General features: G+C 43.6%; 1 protein-coding gene across 1 annotated transcript in view; it reads left to right on the forward strand.

Annotated features, from left to right (window-relative positions):
* The window catches only part of LOC133765222 (rho GTPase-activating protein 20-like), a 73,042-nt gene that overhangs the window by 35,383 nt on the left and 22,312 nt on the right, over positions 1–15,347 (forward strand). The window contains exons 9-14 of the mRNA XM_062198880.1: positions 248–427; positions 4,281–4,417; positions 5,629–5,790; positions 10,212–10,318; positions 11,044–11,239; positions 12,409–12,559. Of these exons, the coding sequence (XP_062054864.1) occupies positions 248–427; positions 4,281–4,417; positions 5,629–5,790; positions 10,212–10,318; positions 11,044–11,239; positions 12,409–12,559 (933 nt within the window). The remainder of the gene's footprint in view (positions 1–247; positions 428–4,280; positions 4,418–5,628; positions 5,791–10,211; positions 10,319–11,043; positions 11,240–12,408; positions 12,560–15,347) is intronic.

Consider the following 15,347-nt stretch of genomic DNA (forward strand, 5'->3'; position numbering starts at 1 on the left):
AAGCTAGGCAATGGGTTATTACTTCTGTTTGCGTTGAAAAGGTCCTCTGCCTAGGTACCTGCTTTATGCAGTGCCTCCCCAGAGAGAGCACACCTGATGCTCACTCCCAAGACACAGCTCTCTTGCTTGCAGAAGCCCCAGGAGAACTTGAGCTGTCCACGGTGGTGTACCCACACTGACAACAAGGCATGTTTGATCATACCTGTCACCATCAGCCTGATGTATATTGAGATTTTTATCTGCCTAGGGTATGAATGTCCATATGCTATTCAAGCAAGCTACCATCGAGCTGCTCTTCATAATCATGAACCGGGGAAGTCCACCTCCACCCTGAGCATGGAGGATCCTGTTCTGGACATCTTGTCTTATGGAGGGATCCAGTTCGTTTTGAAGCCCAGGCACGTGGCTGAAAGGCCGCGCCGCTGCGGTAAGTCTAATTTCCAGCAGGGTTCTGCTCTCTGTTCATCCATGCATTCCTGAGAAAAAATTCATGACAGAGAGCTGTTCTCTATGAGGGAGGAGGTGTGCATAAGTACAGGGACCCCCACCACGCTGCTCCTCTCAGAAAGGAACCCACTGCAACATTGTTGAGAAATCAACTGTAACAAATACTCACCAAGAACCAGGCTTAGAGAAACTGTTCAAAATCAGAACCCATCTCACTTCCAGGAGGATTGTGGTGGTTCTTCTACATTAGAACTTTTGTCTCCTCTGGATACCCTGAGCATTTGCTCCATAAAATAATGCATGCACAATCCTATGTGTCTCCAGAGAGAAGTTTCTTGGGGCCTGGCATCATGGTACAGTGGGTTAAGCTGCATCCTGCAATCCACATCAGAGCATTGGCTTCAGTCCTGGCTCTCCCAGTTCTGATGAAGCTCGCTGGCTTTATCAGAATGTGCCCGGGAAGGAAGCAGAAAATGGCCCAAATACCTGGGTCCTTTGTCTCGCATGTGGGAGACCCAGGTGGAGTTCTAATCTCCAGCCCTATCCCTGGTTGTTGTGGCCATTTGAGAAGAGAACAGAGTGATGAAAGATGTCTTTCTCTGTGTGTTATTCTGTATTACAAATCAATCTTTACAATGAAGAGCATCAGGTGTGAAGGCCTGGAAATGAAGACTAACCATTCCAGAGGTTACCCCTGAATCTGGAGTGAGAGCAGGAAGTAATCAGTTTACTGCATGCCTTAGACTTACCTTATATGGAAGATCTCCAGCTTGGTGAGAAACTGTGGCGTTGAATTTGGATCTCTTCTGGCTTGGGCTGAAGTGGCTAGGGGGTTGCTTCCTGAATTGATCTCTTCATTATGCCCATGGCATGCTGACTTTCTCCAGGCTTCAGATGCATATCTAGACCAGACATGGACTGAACAGTTACGATCAGGGATGTTTCAGCTTTTTGCTTTCCATTCTCTCCCTACTTGTCAGTATTCTTTTGAGAGACCTTTCTCTGAAGAACAGTTTTTAGTAAGGTGGGAAATATTGTGGCAAGAATATAATAATTTCCACTGTGAATGGTGTTCGTACTTTTCTTGTTGTGAGGATATTCTGTGAGTTCTATAGCTTATAAATGTGTTTTTGGTTGTAACTTGTGAGCATATAGCAATATTCTATAAATGTTGCTCCTATACAAGATTGTAAATCTTAACTTTTTAAACATCTACAACCCCCATTTGGGCAAGAGAATGCCACCACCAGAAGTATCGCCAGGACTGTCAGAAAGGCTCAGTGGTTTTGAAGTGAGCTGGTTGAATTACGCAACGTGTCTCATGGAAAATGGCTGCTGTTTCCATTGGTCACAGAAGCAGCATGCGCTCTCACTAAAGAATGTACCTTATGAAAGCCTCAGCTAAGCACCGAAAGTATTTTTGTTTGAGAAAGATTGTAATGGCACTCATCTCTCTTTGTTCCCATATGTTCTGGATGTATAGATTCATATCAAGGCATGGAGCATGATGCTTAATTGCTTAGCCGTGTGACAACTAAGTAGTGGATTATGTCCCAATAGTTTTTTAAATAATGAAATCAGGTGAGTCTTAGGTGCACCAGGTTGCACACAAGTTAAACCATGTATTCTTGCCTGTTTTAAACAAAAAGTTGGATATGGTAGTATGTATGAGCAGCCTCCTGCATTTGAGATGGCATTTGCTTTTTTCTTGTCTCCTTTTAAAATGGTGGAATTTTGAATGCTTGGTGTTGGATTTCTTTGTGACCGCATGCTCTCTGGAGAGTACTAACTAACCAGAAAGAGAATGGAGATAAAGTTTACTTTAGGGTGAGGAAACTGATGTGTCGGATCCTTTACACCATTAGATTGTAAATGATTATAGAAGAAAGCAATTTTCTTCAGGGTTGTGATAACTTGTGTGCCATGCTGAGTAATACATTATATTAGTGCAGTGAGGTGTAGATAGCATCATTCTTATACAAGTTGAGTCAAAGGGAAGTCCCAAGAATTGACTAACTGGGCTGGCTGATGAAGTGGCACATCTTGGAGCCTATCCTGGCTTCCTCAATGATACAGCACCATGAGGATTGCCCTCCGTTGTTTGTCTGATGGTGATGCATTCAGGGGCCCAGAAATGCCAAGAAGATGGCTGATGAAAGATATTTGGGGAGGGGGCCGATGGTGTGGCACAGCGGGTTAAAGCCCTGGCCTGAAGCGCTGTCGTCCCATATGGGCACCAGTTCTCATCCCGGCTGCTCCTCTTCCGATCCAGCTCTGTGCTATGGCCTAGGAAAGCAGTAGAAGATGACCCGAGTCCTTGGGCCCCTGCACCCATGTGGGAGACCCAGAAGAAGCTCCTTGCTCCTGGCTTTGGGTCGGCATAGCTCTATCCATTGTGGCCATCTGGGGAGTGAACCAGTGGATGGAAGTCCTTTCTCTGTCTCTACCTCTCTCTGTAATTCTGTCTTTCAAATAAATAAAATGAATCAAAAAAAAACCAGATTGTTTTTGGCAATTTCCCCTATCTGTCTATCACACTGCACCTTGACTCCTCTGGTGCCTTTTATGATATTCAGCATAAATGGGTCATTTAAGAAGAAAAGTTTAGGTGCCTTCTTAAGAAAACGTGCACAGCTGAGCAGTAGATATTCCAAACTCATGTTTTCTTTGGTGATTCTCTTGTCTGTGGAAAATTCTTCTTCAGCATTCACCTGGCAGAGCTTGATGGGTAGCTAAAATATAGTCTGTATAGCTTGGCAGGGTGGCACAAGGAACAAGGCCCCATGGGATCCTGCCACTCGTTTGGGAACCAAGTGAAGAAGGTGGAATCAAGTCACCTGGGGAACAGGTTAAGCTTTGTAACCCTGAAGAGTGAGGGAGGGAGGCAGAGGCTGGTGGAGTGATATCAGGGAGCTTGTGTCATGAAGTGCAGATCTCTTTGATGGGAGTGAGTTGCTGGTGGTTGGGCATTCAGACTACCAAACAGGAAATCTCATAGGGAAAGGTGACTTAGCATGAAGTAGATTATGAGACTCCACTTAGTTTGAATGTCAACTGTATTTTTTAGCTTTTCAAATGAGTTCTGACACCTGACTCCACTGGGTAAACTTCAGAGGATGTGTACAACTCAGTGTGAGGTGTCTCATTATGCAAAAAAAATAAAAAGCAAAAACTGTAGGTAGCACTGCCAGAATTGAACCTGAGCAGCTTCCTCAAGTCTTTATATTCCATTTCTGGTTGATTAATTGATTGTTTGATTTGAGAGACCATCACACACATGCCCAAGAGAAGGAGGGAGGGAGGGAGGGAGGGAGGGAAAGAAGGGAGGAGAAGGGAGGAGAGAGTTGAGATGAGTTTCCTATCCTCTGATTCACTCACTAAATGTCAGCCGTGGCCATGGGCCAGGGACAGAACTGGAATCTGGTATTTATATCATGTCTCCTTTATGACAGGCAGGGCTAGAGCTGGGATTTGGGAACTTATTCCATGTTGTGCTTGTTAGAGGTAGGAACCCAAATTTGTTAGCCATGCATAGTGCCTCAGAGGGCCTGCATTTGCAAGAAGCTGGAATTGAGAGCCAAAGATGGACATCAGGTCCAGATACTCTGATATGAGCCTAGGGCATCTTAACAATTAGGCTAAACACCTGATTCTAACTGCCAGCTTATAGGAAACTGGGAAGAAAAGTTCATGAATGTCACGTGGATGGAACTAGCCAATTTCAGATTGTAAGCTCTTGTGCACCACAAATGGAGCAGTTTCTGTCTTTTCTAAGGGTGGAAACAGAATCTGTCATTGATCCTCCACAGCTAATGGTCTCACTTTCTCCTCAGGCTTTCCCACGAACTGGCTGTCTTGCTGGGGCATTACCAGAAGCCATAATGACGTGCCCCAGGACGCCGCTCCTGCTCTTTCAGTGCCAACATTCCTGAGAGTGTCTGGTGTGGAGGACCTGATGCTCACGCTTTGGGTAGGTACCATTTTGATCTCCTGAAGCCCTCCTGAGGAGTGAGCGTTCTGAGGGTTGGTGTCATCATCCAAAAGTGTTTCCGATGAGGCCATCGTTTGTCAGTCCCTGGCTTTGGCTGACATGCCTTCTGAACGTGACCTCAAAGAAGAACAGTCAGATCCGTTATCGTGGTCTTACTTGAAACGCAACAGGAGAAACAACCGTTCCGTTTATTCTGCTGGTTTCAGCGATGTTACCCAGTCACCTGCTCACACACAGCAAAAGGAATGTTTCTGAATCTCTTTGAGTCGACATCCCCCATGTTCCCCTTTTAGCCTCTTCCTTGAAGTGTTCCTTCATTTCCTTTTTGTCTAGATGACTCGAACTTATAACTCAAGGTCCCTCACTGTGGGTGTGGTTTGTATTTCAGATGATTAGATGGATCATCTGCCATTTATTTATCCTTCTATCATAAGAAATTGTGTCAGAGGAAAGCCACAGAATGTGGCCTGTGTTATTTCCCGGGAGGGCATTTGAGAGTTGGCACATTGATTGTCCAGCACATCTACACGCACTATGCTAGATGTAGGGCATTTTATGCTAGGTGGGGAGGAATGTATCAAGTTAGTTCCATGCTAGATGGTGGCCCAGCCCTTGCAGCATTCACAAGTTGAAGGAGTTGCTAGGATCCTCATCACTGTGACATCATTCATGGATAAAAGGAAAGCTTGAGAAAGGTAATGTACTATGCCCAAGGTCTCATGAAAAGTAAGGGACCTAATAGGTGACAAATTCCTGGAGATACCTGACTGTGACACTCCTGTTCCCCTCTTGGCATGAAGATGGGGCAGAAGGACATGGAAGTCAACAAGTGTGGCAATGAGATTTTCCTAGTTGGGCAAGGTCATCAGTACTAGGAAATAATGAGAACAGCGTGGTGAAACAGGAGAGAGTGATTCACTGAAAGCTTGAAGCAGAGAAGTTTGGTTTAAAAGTTCCATTCCTTGAGAATGAAAATAGGTTAAAGCCAGCATTCAAAACAATTTAGTGGGTGGACACAGATCAGAGGGATGGGTCGAACATGTATTTAGAGACACTGAAACAAATTTTCTTCTCTCACTTCAGCTCCTGCTGTATTAGTTCACATACTCTTCTTTACAGGGGCTAGCTTTTGTTCTGGGCTTGTGGATATGAAATGTCCTTTAATTAGCTTTCCTTTTCCTTTCCCACAGGAGTTGATCCGCCTTATCAAGCAGAAAGGGCCAAAGACAGAGAATATTTTTCAAAAAGTTGGTGACCTAAAGTCATTTATAGCCCTGAAGGAAAGATTCAATACAGGAGATAGAGGCGACTGGGGCAATGAATCGCCACTTGTGTTAGCAACACTATTAAAGGTAGGGGGATTCTGGCATCATCTATGCACAATATGGAAGCTGTGTGATGGGTTTCATTCCTCGTGACATCTCAAGAAGAGTAATAGGCCTAATCAGTTAAGCGCCTGAGAAACTGAAAAACACATCAGAATGTCCAGGTTGTAGGCAGCTACTCCCTTCATTGGACAGACTCTGCTTGTTAGATAGCTTTCCCCAGTCTTCAGACTCCATGCTTGCTGTCCTCATCTGAATGCTCCGTGCAGAATTATGCTAGCATAGTTCCTAATAATTGCCCAAGCATCTTCCAAATAAACCCTGGTTATTCATATAGAATTTTGGCCAGTACAAATCTCCTGCGTTTGCCAGATTTGACAGTGTCTTCCTAATGACATCAGAGTTTCCCAAAGAAACTTTATTTGAAATTTTGAAAACCATTCTAGGTGTTTTCCACAATAAGCAAACATTGCTTTTAAAATGAATTACACATACACATAAATGCCAAGAAAATTCCATTCTTTCCATTGTCATTCTTTCCCCTGTCTCTTATGCCTTTGCTTCACACGTGGTATCAGGACTCTGCTATTTGGAGCTGCCTTCATTTTGACTACTGTTGGCATCTTATGTTCATTTCCATTGTACTTAAGCCAATACTCATAGTTATAGTTACATAGCAACGAGCCCCAGCACAAAGCTCAGCTTGTAAATCTGACTTTGAAAGTGTTGCAGCAGGCAAAGCTACGTTAGAAGTTTTAAAATGTTGGGCCTGTGTTGTGGCATAGCAGGGTATGCTGGGGGTTGGAATGCTGGCGTCGTATATCAGAGCACCAATTCGAGTCCTGGCTGCTGTGCTGCTGATCCAGCATCCTGTCAATGCATCTGGGAAGGCAGTGGAAGATGGCCAAGGTACTGAGGTTCTTGCCTCCCATGTGAGAGGCAAGGATGATGCTCTTGCTTCAACCAGGGTCTGAACTGGATTTTGGAGCCATTCCTTTATGTAGGATCTCTCTCTGTCTCTCTTCCTCATTCATGAACAGTGTGTGTGTATGTGCATGTGTGTCTCGCTCTCTGTGCCTCTGCCCATTGAGCACAGAATTTTCTTTTTTTATTTATTTGAAAGTCAGAATTACAGAGAGAGGAGAGGCAGAGAGAGAGAGAGAGAGAGAGAGAGAGAGAGAGAGAGAGAGGTCCTCCATGTGATGGTTCACTCCCCAATTGGCTGCAATGGCCAGAGCTGCACCAATCTGTAGCCAGGAGCCAGGAGCCTCCTCTGGTTCTCCCACGTGGGTGCAGGGGCCAAAGGACTTGGGCCACCTTCCGCTGCTTTCCCAGGCCATAGCAGAGAACCTGGCTGGAAAAGGAGCAGCCAGGCCTCGAACCCGTGCCCATACCATATGGGATTCCGGCACTTCAGGCCAAGGCGTTAACCTGCTGCAAAACAGTGCCAGCCCCGAGCAAAGAATTCGAAAAACCAAGGTGGTGCAAAATACACATGTATTTCAAAGTTATATGGTAAAATCACAAGTATCCAGGTTCATTTCTATGAGGGAAAATTGAATTGTTGGTATTTTCAACAGCTTGAAACAAAAATCTGGTAATGTCGTAATCACTACAAAAAGTATCCTTACATTCTTCGAAACACTCATTACACTTGCTCTTTCCTTACCCTCCATCAATGCTTGGCCACATGTTAAATGGTTACACTTCTGTAATGACTTACAGGCCCACACGTACATCACTCAATCATAAAAATATACACTAGGTTAGACAGTCACATGTTTGTGTCGTTTGTGTTGTACATGAAGTTGATGTCATTTTCCAACAAGATATAGGGTTTACCCCTCTGAGGACTTTGGAGTCTGATTTTTGATAAATACCATGTGAATCACCTGGAGAGTTGGTCCAGGCTAAAAATAAATGCAATCATCGAGTTGAATTTGCCATTGAGCTACCTAGAAGCAGAGGTACAACAGCAAATCGTCTTCACATATTCTCCTTGGCTCACAGTGTGGCTTCCACAACATGCCCCGTCTATTCATCCTGCAGCACAGGGAAAGCCAAGAGAGGACACATACCCCACATGCATGGAAGTAAGTACTCAGCAGACAAAGCTACTCCTGAACCATCCCAGACTTCCACATCATTCAGAGCTCCACACATCTTGGACATACTCCTTGGGAAACAGTCGAAGGCTGTAACTACAGTGGGAGAGTATTGGACACGAGTGACATAGTCAAGGTATAAGAGGGCTTGGATTCTGTCCATTTTCTTCACTGTTCTATCCCCAGTAGTCCAAACTGGATATGACATAAATGACTATTGAAGAAATACTAGAATGAGCGAGCAATGTCTGGATTATGAACACAACACTTACTGAGAGGCATTTCCTACACTCACTGCTATTTAAACGTGTCATGGGCCATATAGTAAGACCAGTGGAAAGAAAGCTAGCAACGGGATATGAACTGGAAATATAAATCCCACCATCGTCTGGTTATATTTGTGAAGAGTTGATCAAGGGCAGCGCCGTGGCTCACTAGGCTAATCCTCCGCCTGTGGCGCCAGCACACCGGGTTCTAGTCCCGGTCGGGGTGCCAGATTCTGTCCCAGTTGCCCCTCTTCCAGGCCAGCTCTCTGCTGTGGCCAGGGAGTGCAGTGGAGGATGGCCCAAGTGCTTGGGCCCTGCACCCCATGGGAGAGCAGGATAAGTACCTGGCTCCTGCCATCGGATCAGCGCAGTGTGCCGGCCGCAGCACGCTGGCCGCGGCGGCCATTGGAGGGTGAACCAACGGCAAAGGAAGACCTTTCTCTCTGTCTCTCTTTCTCACTACCCACTCTGCCTGTGAAAGAAAAAAAAGAAGGCCGGCGCTGTGGCTCAATAGGCTAATCTTCCACCTAGCAGCGCTGGCACACTGGGTTCTAGTCCCAGTCGGGGTGCCAGATTCTGTTCCGGTTGTCCCTCTTCCAGGCCAGCTCTCTGCTATGGCCCAAGTGTTTGGGCCATGCACCCTGTGGGAGACCCGGAGAAGCACCTGGCTCCTGGCTCCTGATCAGCGTGGTGCGCTGGTCGCAGCGCACTGGCCGCAGCGGCCATTGGAAGGTGAACCAATGGCAAAGGAAGACCTTTCTCTCTGTCTCTCTCTCTCACTGTCCACTCTGTTTAAAAAAAAAAAAAAGAGTTGATCAATGAGCTAGTGAAAAGGAAAGTCGAATGAGGCTATTAGGAGAGTATTTTGCCCCAGGGAACAGACATAGTCAAAATGTCCAGTCCTTACTTCCTATTTTATGTGAGTACACGTGTGTATATTTAGTTCATTTGGTTCGGAACCTTTGCTGCTAAGACTTAAAAGGATTAGTCTGAAATCAAAATGTGAAGTATGTATGTTTACATGTCCTCAGTGCATAATATGATTTAGGATGACCCATAAGCAGATCTGTCAGTTTGTACTATTTTACTAAAATATAGGCAAAGAAGACTATAGAGATTTGTTTTATATGTTTGAATGGCAGAGTGATAGAAAGAGACGCGTATGGGTCTGGCAGTGTAGCGCAGTGCATTTACCTACTGCCTGCAACACAGACAACCTATATGTGCACTGATTTGAGTCCCAGCTGCTTGCTTCTGGTTGAACTTACCACGAATGGACATGGGAAGGCAGCAAAAGATGGCCCAAATACTGTGGTCCCTGCCACTCACATAGCAGAGCTGGGTGGAGTTCCTGGCTTGTGGATTCAATGTGGACATTTGCAGAGTAAATTCGTGTATGGAAGATTTCTCTCTGTTTCCCTCTGTCTCTCTCTCTCTCTCTCTCTGTGTGTGTGTGTTTCAACTCCATCTTTTACATAAATAAATAAGCTTACAATAACACACACACACACACATGCTCATACAGAGATATCAATCTTCCACATGTAGGTTCACTCCCCAGTTTTTTGCAGTGGCCCAGGTTGGGCTGGGCCAACCTGAAGCCAGAACCCAAAACTTGTTTCAGGTCTCTGAAATAGGGCAGAGCCCCAAGTACTTGGGCAGTTACCCACTGCTTTCTCAGGCACTTCAGCAGTGTGCTGAATCAGAAGTAGAGCAGCCAGGAATTGAAGGGACCCTCTGATATGAGTTGATGGCATCCCTGGCAGCAGATAAATCCACTATGCCATAATAACTACCCCCCAAAAGATGATTGAGACAATAAGATGAGGTTTTTCTTCCCTTCCAAAACTTCTCAGACTCTGAGAAGTCAGAAGAAAGTCAGAAGAAATTGAAGCACCTGTTTCTGCATGTACACAATGGTGGGAATGAGAGGCCAAACTCTATGGAGGTCACAGTTTGAGCGTCTAGAGAAAAAGTGGAGATTAAATGAAATATTGCAATTACATGTTTTCTTTGTAACTTCTCCAGTCTATACTTGCCAACAAATTGATATAACTTCTTTTTTAATCTCTATAAGGATTGCCTTCGAGCCTTTCCTAACACCCTGTTTTCAGCTGACCTCTATGATCAGTGGCTGAATGTTCTTGATGAAGGCAATGACGAGGAGGCCAGAGACATCCAGAGGTGATTCTATATAATTGGTACTGTACTCCAGACATGCCTCAGAAAGCAACCGACATAGTCTGAGAAAAAGATTCTCTTCTGCTCTCGAGCATGAACCACTAAAAGAGTGCACATTGTGAAGAGGGTTCTTGTAGTCCCACACACCACAGCCAGAATCAGAAGACATGTAGACTCTACCATTGTCATTGAGTTCTTATTTCTCCCCAAATAGTGTTGTTATCGAGTTGTTGATATTGTACACATTCTGAATGTATGACATTGGTGGGGAGGAAGCCTGCTGGTGTCAGAGACATGGTACAAGAACAGTTGACCACGGGTCTGACCGTCATACTGTCAGGAGCAACTAAGTGGAGATCTCTGTGTGTGCTTATGGAATTGAAGTCAGTCAAGCACTTTTGTATACATTCATGCCTGGGATGTGTTTGTTCCATCACTACTTTAGACTCTTGGCTTGAGGCAGCATTCTTGCACTATTACCTTTCAAAGAAGGGCAATGCTTTCAATTAATTGCTGTTGAATTTCCTCAGTAAGCTCTCACCTGAGAACATTCTGTAACACAACATCTGTTTTTAATATACCTGTGTTCAATTAGATATTGACAGAGTTATCCCAAGTGAAAACACAGCAAAAAATCATAGGAATTTTTTTAAGACTTACAGCTCCTTTTGTCTGTATTTTCATTGGATTATGTGACTTGTTATAAGACTCCATTTTTTTGTGTTTAGGCTTTTAGCCCATCTGCCCAGAGCTAACGCAGCTGTCCTAAGACACTTGTTTTCATCATTATATGCAATCTCACGTAATGCATCATACAATCAAATGACTACATCAAAGTTAGCTTTGTGCATCACCCCGAGCCTTCTGTGTGTCTGGCGATCTACTTCAACAAGCCCAGCCCTCGAAGGCGAATTGAGGAGAAAGGTAATGAGGTACCCTGTTTGTATGTGTTGAGGAGCACAGTCCCATTGGGAAAGTGAAAGTCAGGATTTGCATTCTGATGAGCCTTTTTTTTTTTTTTTAACCGTGAAGACTTCCATTTTACAGTGTCAGGTCACTTATTCTGTATTGGGAATTGTGGAAGGGTGGGGTGTTATGCAGGAAATTGATAGCAGTGAGTTACTTCTTTCCTATGTAGGAAACAGAAGAGTGATATGACTTAAACATGGAGAGAGAAGAAGCTCATGTAACATGATAGAAGGAAACCAAGTTTTGGTAGTTGGGCAATCTAAGGTGCAATTCTGTCTCTGTCACTGAGAGCCATGCAAACTTGAACCAAGTTTTCTTCATGGCTTCCTGAGCTGAGTGATGGCAGTGGTGATAATAGTGGTCAGTAGTGGTCAGCAGTGACACTGCCTTGTGTGCTTGGGCAAGATGAGCACACTTCTCCTTCCACCAGTGACCTTCATCCACCTGCTGTGGCTCATTCAGAGAAATGTTTGTGTACAATTTCATCTCTGCTACTGGAATGTGAAGGTGAATCAAGGTTTCTGGAGCATTGTAGTGGGCCCATAACATCTCCAGTATACTCACAGCTCTTCTCAAGCTCATGCAGAATGTAATGCTGGGTTGAGGCAGAGCCATGCTGGTGGAGAGACTTCAGCTAACCAAGCAAACAGTTTCTTTGCACTGACTCCTTTCACGTCAAAGGATCCACAAAGAAACTCTGCTTCTCAAGCTTAAGATAATTCACTTGAGAAGCACATTTCACATGTGTTCTTCTCTCGAGTACTTGACATGTTTTAGTGTGGAATGATTACATCTTCACTTCAAACATCCTGCATAGGTTAACTGACAGTTATCCTATTTTTGCCAAAGAAGCAAGTGATATCAAAATATTAGCCATTTAACTAGGCCACAAGATATGTTGGTCTTCTAATGAGAAGTGTTTTTGGACAAGGTACATAGTATTCTTGAAAGTGTAACTGTCATTTAGGAGATAAAATTGGTTCGTATGTGTTAATGTCAAGTGCAAATTTTTGTTAGAATCCAGAATTTCACATTTTTGTGATGTTCACAGTTCACATAGGACTTGTGCTCCTAAACAGACCAAGTGGAAAAGAGCACCCCATGTCCACCCTTTTGTGTCACAGATTTCCCTTGTGGAGTTTATGATTGCAAGTTATCCCAGAATATTTGGAGATGACCAGAAGTCTAAGAAGAGCTGTATGAATTCCAAAAGAAACTTTGGAGAGAGTAGCCGGCAAGTCATCGCCACTGCGGGGCAGAGTGCTGCCGGCCTAGGTGAGAGTTCCCTGAGGTGGGATCTTAGGGCCAGCGTGCCAGGTTCTCTGGGAGAATTTCACTGCTTTGCTAAGAACCAGACTGCAAGCCTGCCAGGTGTCACGGGAGAAGCTCGAGGTGATGTCCTGTAGCTCAGGGCTAACCCCAAGAATAATGCCACCCCTCCCATGACGCCACCTGCTCTGTCTTCACAAGGGTAGCGCAGATCAGGAGGTTTTATGGTGTCCTGAGACCAAAGGACAGATAAGATGATGTACTTGACTTACCACGCCACTGTTGCAAATAATGTGTGCATCGGAGAGATCATGTGTTGATATAGTCTACGGATCCATTTTCTAACCAAATTTAAGTGTAGCCCTTACAAATGAGTGCCTCTTGTGCTGAGGAAACATGGACTTCAAGTAGTATGTGACTTGGCTGCTAAACATATTCAGATGAATGCACACTTTTTCATAATAGGTATTTATGATACAACCAGAAACAGTGTGTGCATAGACAAGTTCATACTTTGAAATGCATTGCAACATACACTTCCTGAATTACTCTCTCACACATAATCAGTGTGTTCCTGTTGAAGCATCGGCGAGGCTAGCAACACTACCGGTTGTCTTTCTCTCCCCTTGGTACTCTGTGGTAGCTGACACATCCCAAGTCCCAGTGCTCTTTGAAACCCTTTGAAAGGGAACAGTGTTAGGGATGAACAGAAAAGACCTCATGTTCTTCCCAGTGTTCCAAATTTGGTGCCTTCATGTACCAACGTGTCATCTTTATATGTTGTGTACATAAATAGTACTCAAAGTTAAAAAGAAAAACCTCAGAATAAATATAGGATAGGGATTTGTTTTGCTCAAGAAAGTAGTACATCTATAAAACATTTTTTTCATTAATTGCTCTTTCATAAGCTGGTCTTCATGATGTCTCAGAAACTGCAAGACAATCTCCAATATGAGTCAATGATGTTATTCTATCCTTGGCTCCCTGTGGAAAACTGATGGGTACTTTTCCAAAGTACAAGATTCTTCATTTAAATGATTTCAAGAATTAAACCTCAAACTTTTAATTCAAAACAAGAATTGGTTTGATTCACAATGATTATTCAACTTGGGCATCATTTTCTCAGAGACATACTTCGATACACTTAGTTTGATAATGTCTCAGAACTTATGCAACCCACATTGGGAGCAAATGATATTTACATTTCAAACAAATTCTTCTCCTGCAATCAGATACTGGAAAGTGACTGAAAATATACTAACACTACTTTTGTTTTCTCTTCAATGGACAAGATGACACTGTCACCGGAGTCTGAACCCATTAAAGGTATGGTGTCTGGCCAGAACTTTCCAGTGGAGACAGAAGTCAAGCCTGAGCTTGTAAAGGGACCACCTGTGTCTTCTGTCTTCGCAATCTGCGTTACTGAAGAGTACCAAGAGCGTGCTTCCTTTAAATGTCCCTAAATTTCCTTTCACCTAACGCTAAAGGATAGTTTATAAAAGGTTTGCACCTTGTTATCAATGTGCTTGAAATCTTCAGTTTCTTTCCTGGAAGGCTAGAATTCCTTGGTAGAAAATTGCCCATGAGGCACCTACCCTAAGACAAACATTTTTGAATCCAGTTATTCTGTAACTGTCTCATAGTTGCAAAATTCAATCATTGATTTTCAAGGTAGATTTTCAGTATCTCTGTCCTTATCCTTTTTGCACCTCTTAAAGTCATTCCCATGTTTTGTATATAAGTGGAATTTAAATAAAAACAAAACACCTGAAATGAATTTAGAAAGGAATTTTCTTGCTCAAAATATTCAAATGGCCAATGGACAGGTGAACAAAGGCTCAGGATCGCTAGTCTGCAGGGAGATGCAAATCAAAGCCACAATGATTTTTCACTTCAGCCCAGTTAGAATGGCTATCATCCAAAAATCAAAAAGCAATAAATGCTGGTGATGATGTGGGGAAAAGGTACCCTAACCCACTGCTTGTGGGAATGTAAACTAGTAGAACCATTATGGAAGACAGTATGGAGATTCCTCTGAAATCTGAAAGTAGATCTACCATATGACTGAGCCATTCCACTCCTGGGAGTTAGCCCAAAGAAAATGAAATCAGCGTGTGAAGTGTCATCTGTACCCCCATGTTTATTGCAGCTGAATGCACAACAGCTAAGATGTGGAGTCAACCCAGATATTCATCAACTGATAATGGAATTAAGAAAATGTGGTATATACACACTATGGAATACTCCTCAGCCATAAAAAGAAAAGAATGAAATCCTGTCTTTTGCACAGAAATGGGTACAAGTGGGAACCATTAAGCCTGATGATACAAGCCAGTCCCGAAAAGACAAATATATTTATTTTCTCTGCTATGTGGCAGGTGATGTAGAATACAAAAAAATACTTAGGAATAAAACAGATACTTTGTGATATGATTGTGCTTTTTAGGCCTTGTGTATACTTCTGTGGAACTGTAGTCTTCCTACTTTGTTACTTGTTGACTATATGGTTAGTGATAAATTAAGCCTGTGACTGTAGAGTGGACTGAAAGCTTTTCTTTGTAAAAATTAAAGGAAAAGTAGGGAAGAAAAGAGGGGGTTGAGAGAGTGGGGGGGGGGGAATTATGATTCCCTTCTTAGAACTGTAGCTGTGAAATACATGAAATCTGTTCTCTCTCTATTAGTAACAATTCTAAAGATGATTCAGTTTGTGCAGTGGGTTCTCATCATATCTAGTTTCCTTTTCTTCAGTCTAACACTCTCCCAACTGAGCTATTTTGGCTGCCCCCAGTATGTT

This window comes from Lepus europaeus, chromosome 8 (genome assembly GCF_033115175.1).
Source record: "Lepus europaeus isolate LE1 chromosome 8, mLepTim1.pri, whole genome shotgun sequence".
Taxonomy (NCBI): domain Eukaryota; kingdom Metazoa; phylum Chordata; class Mammalia; order Lagomorpha; family Leporidae; genus Lepus; species Lepus europaeus.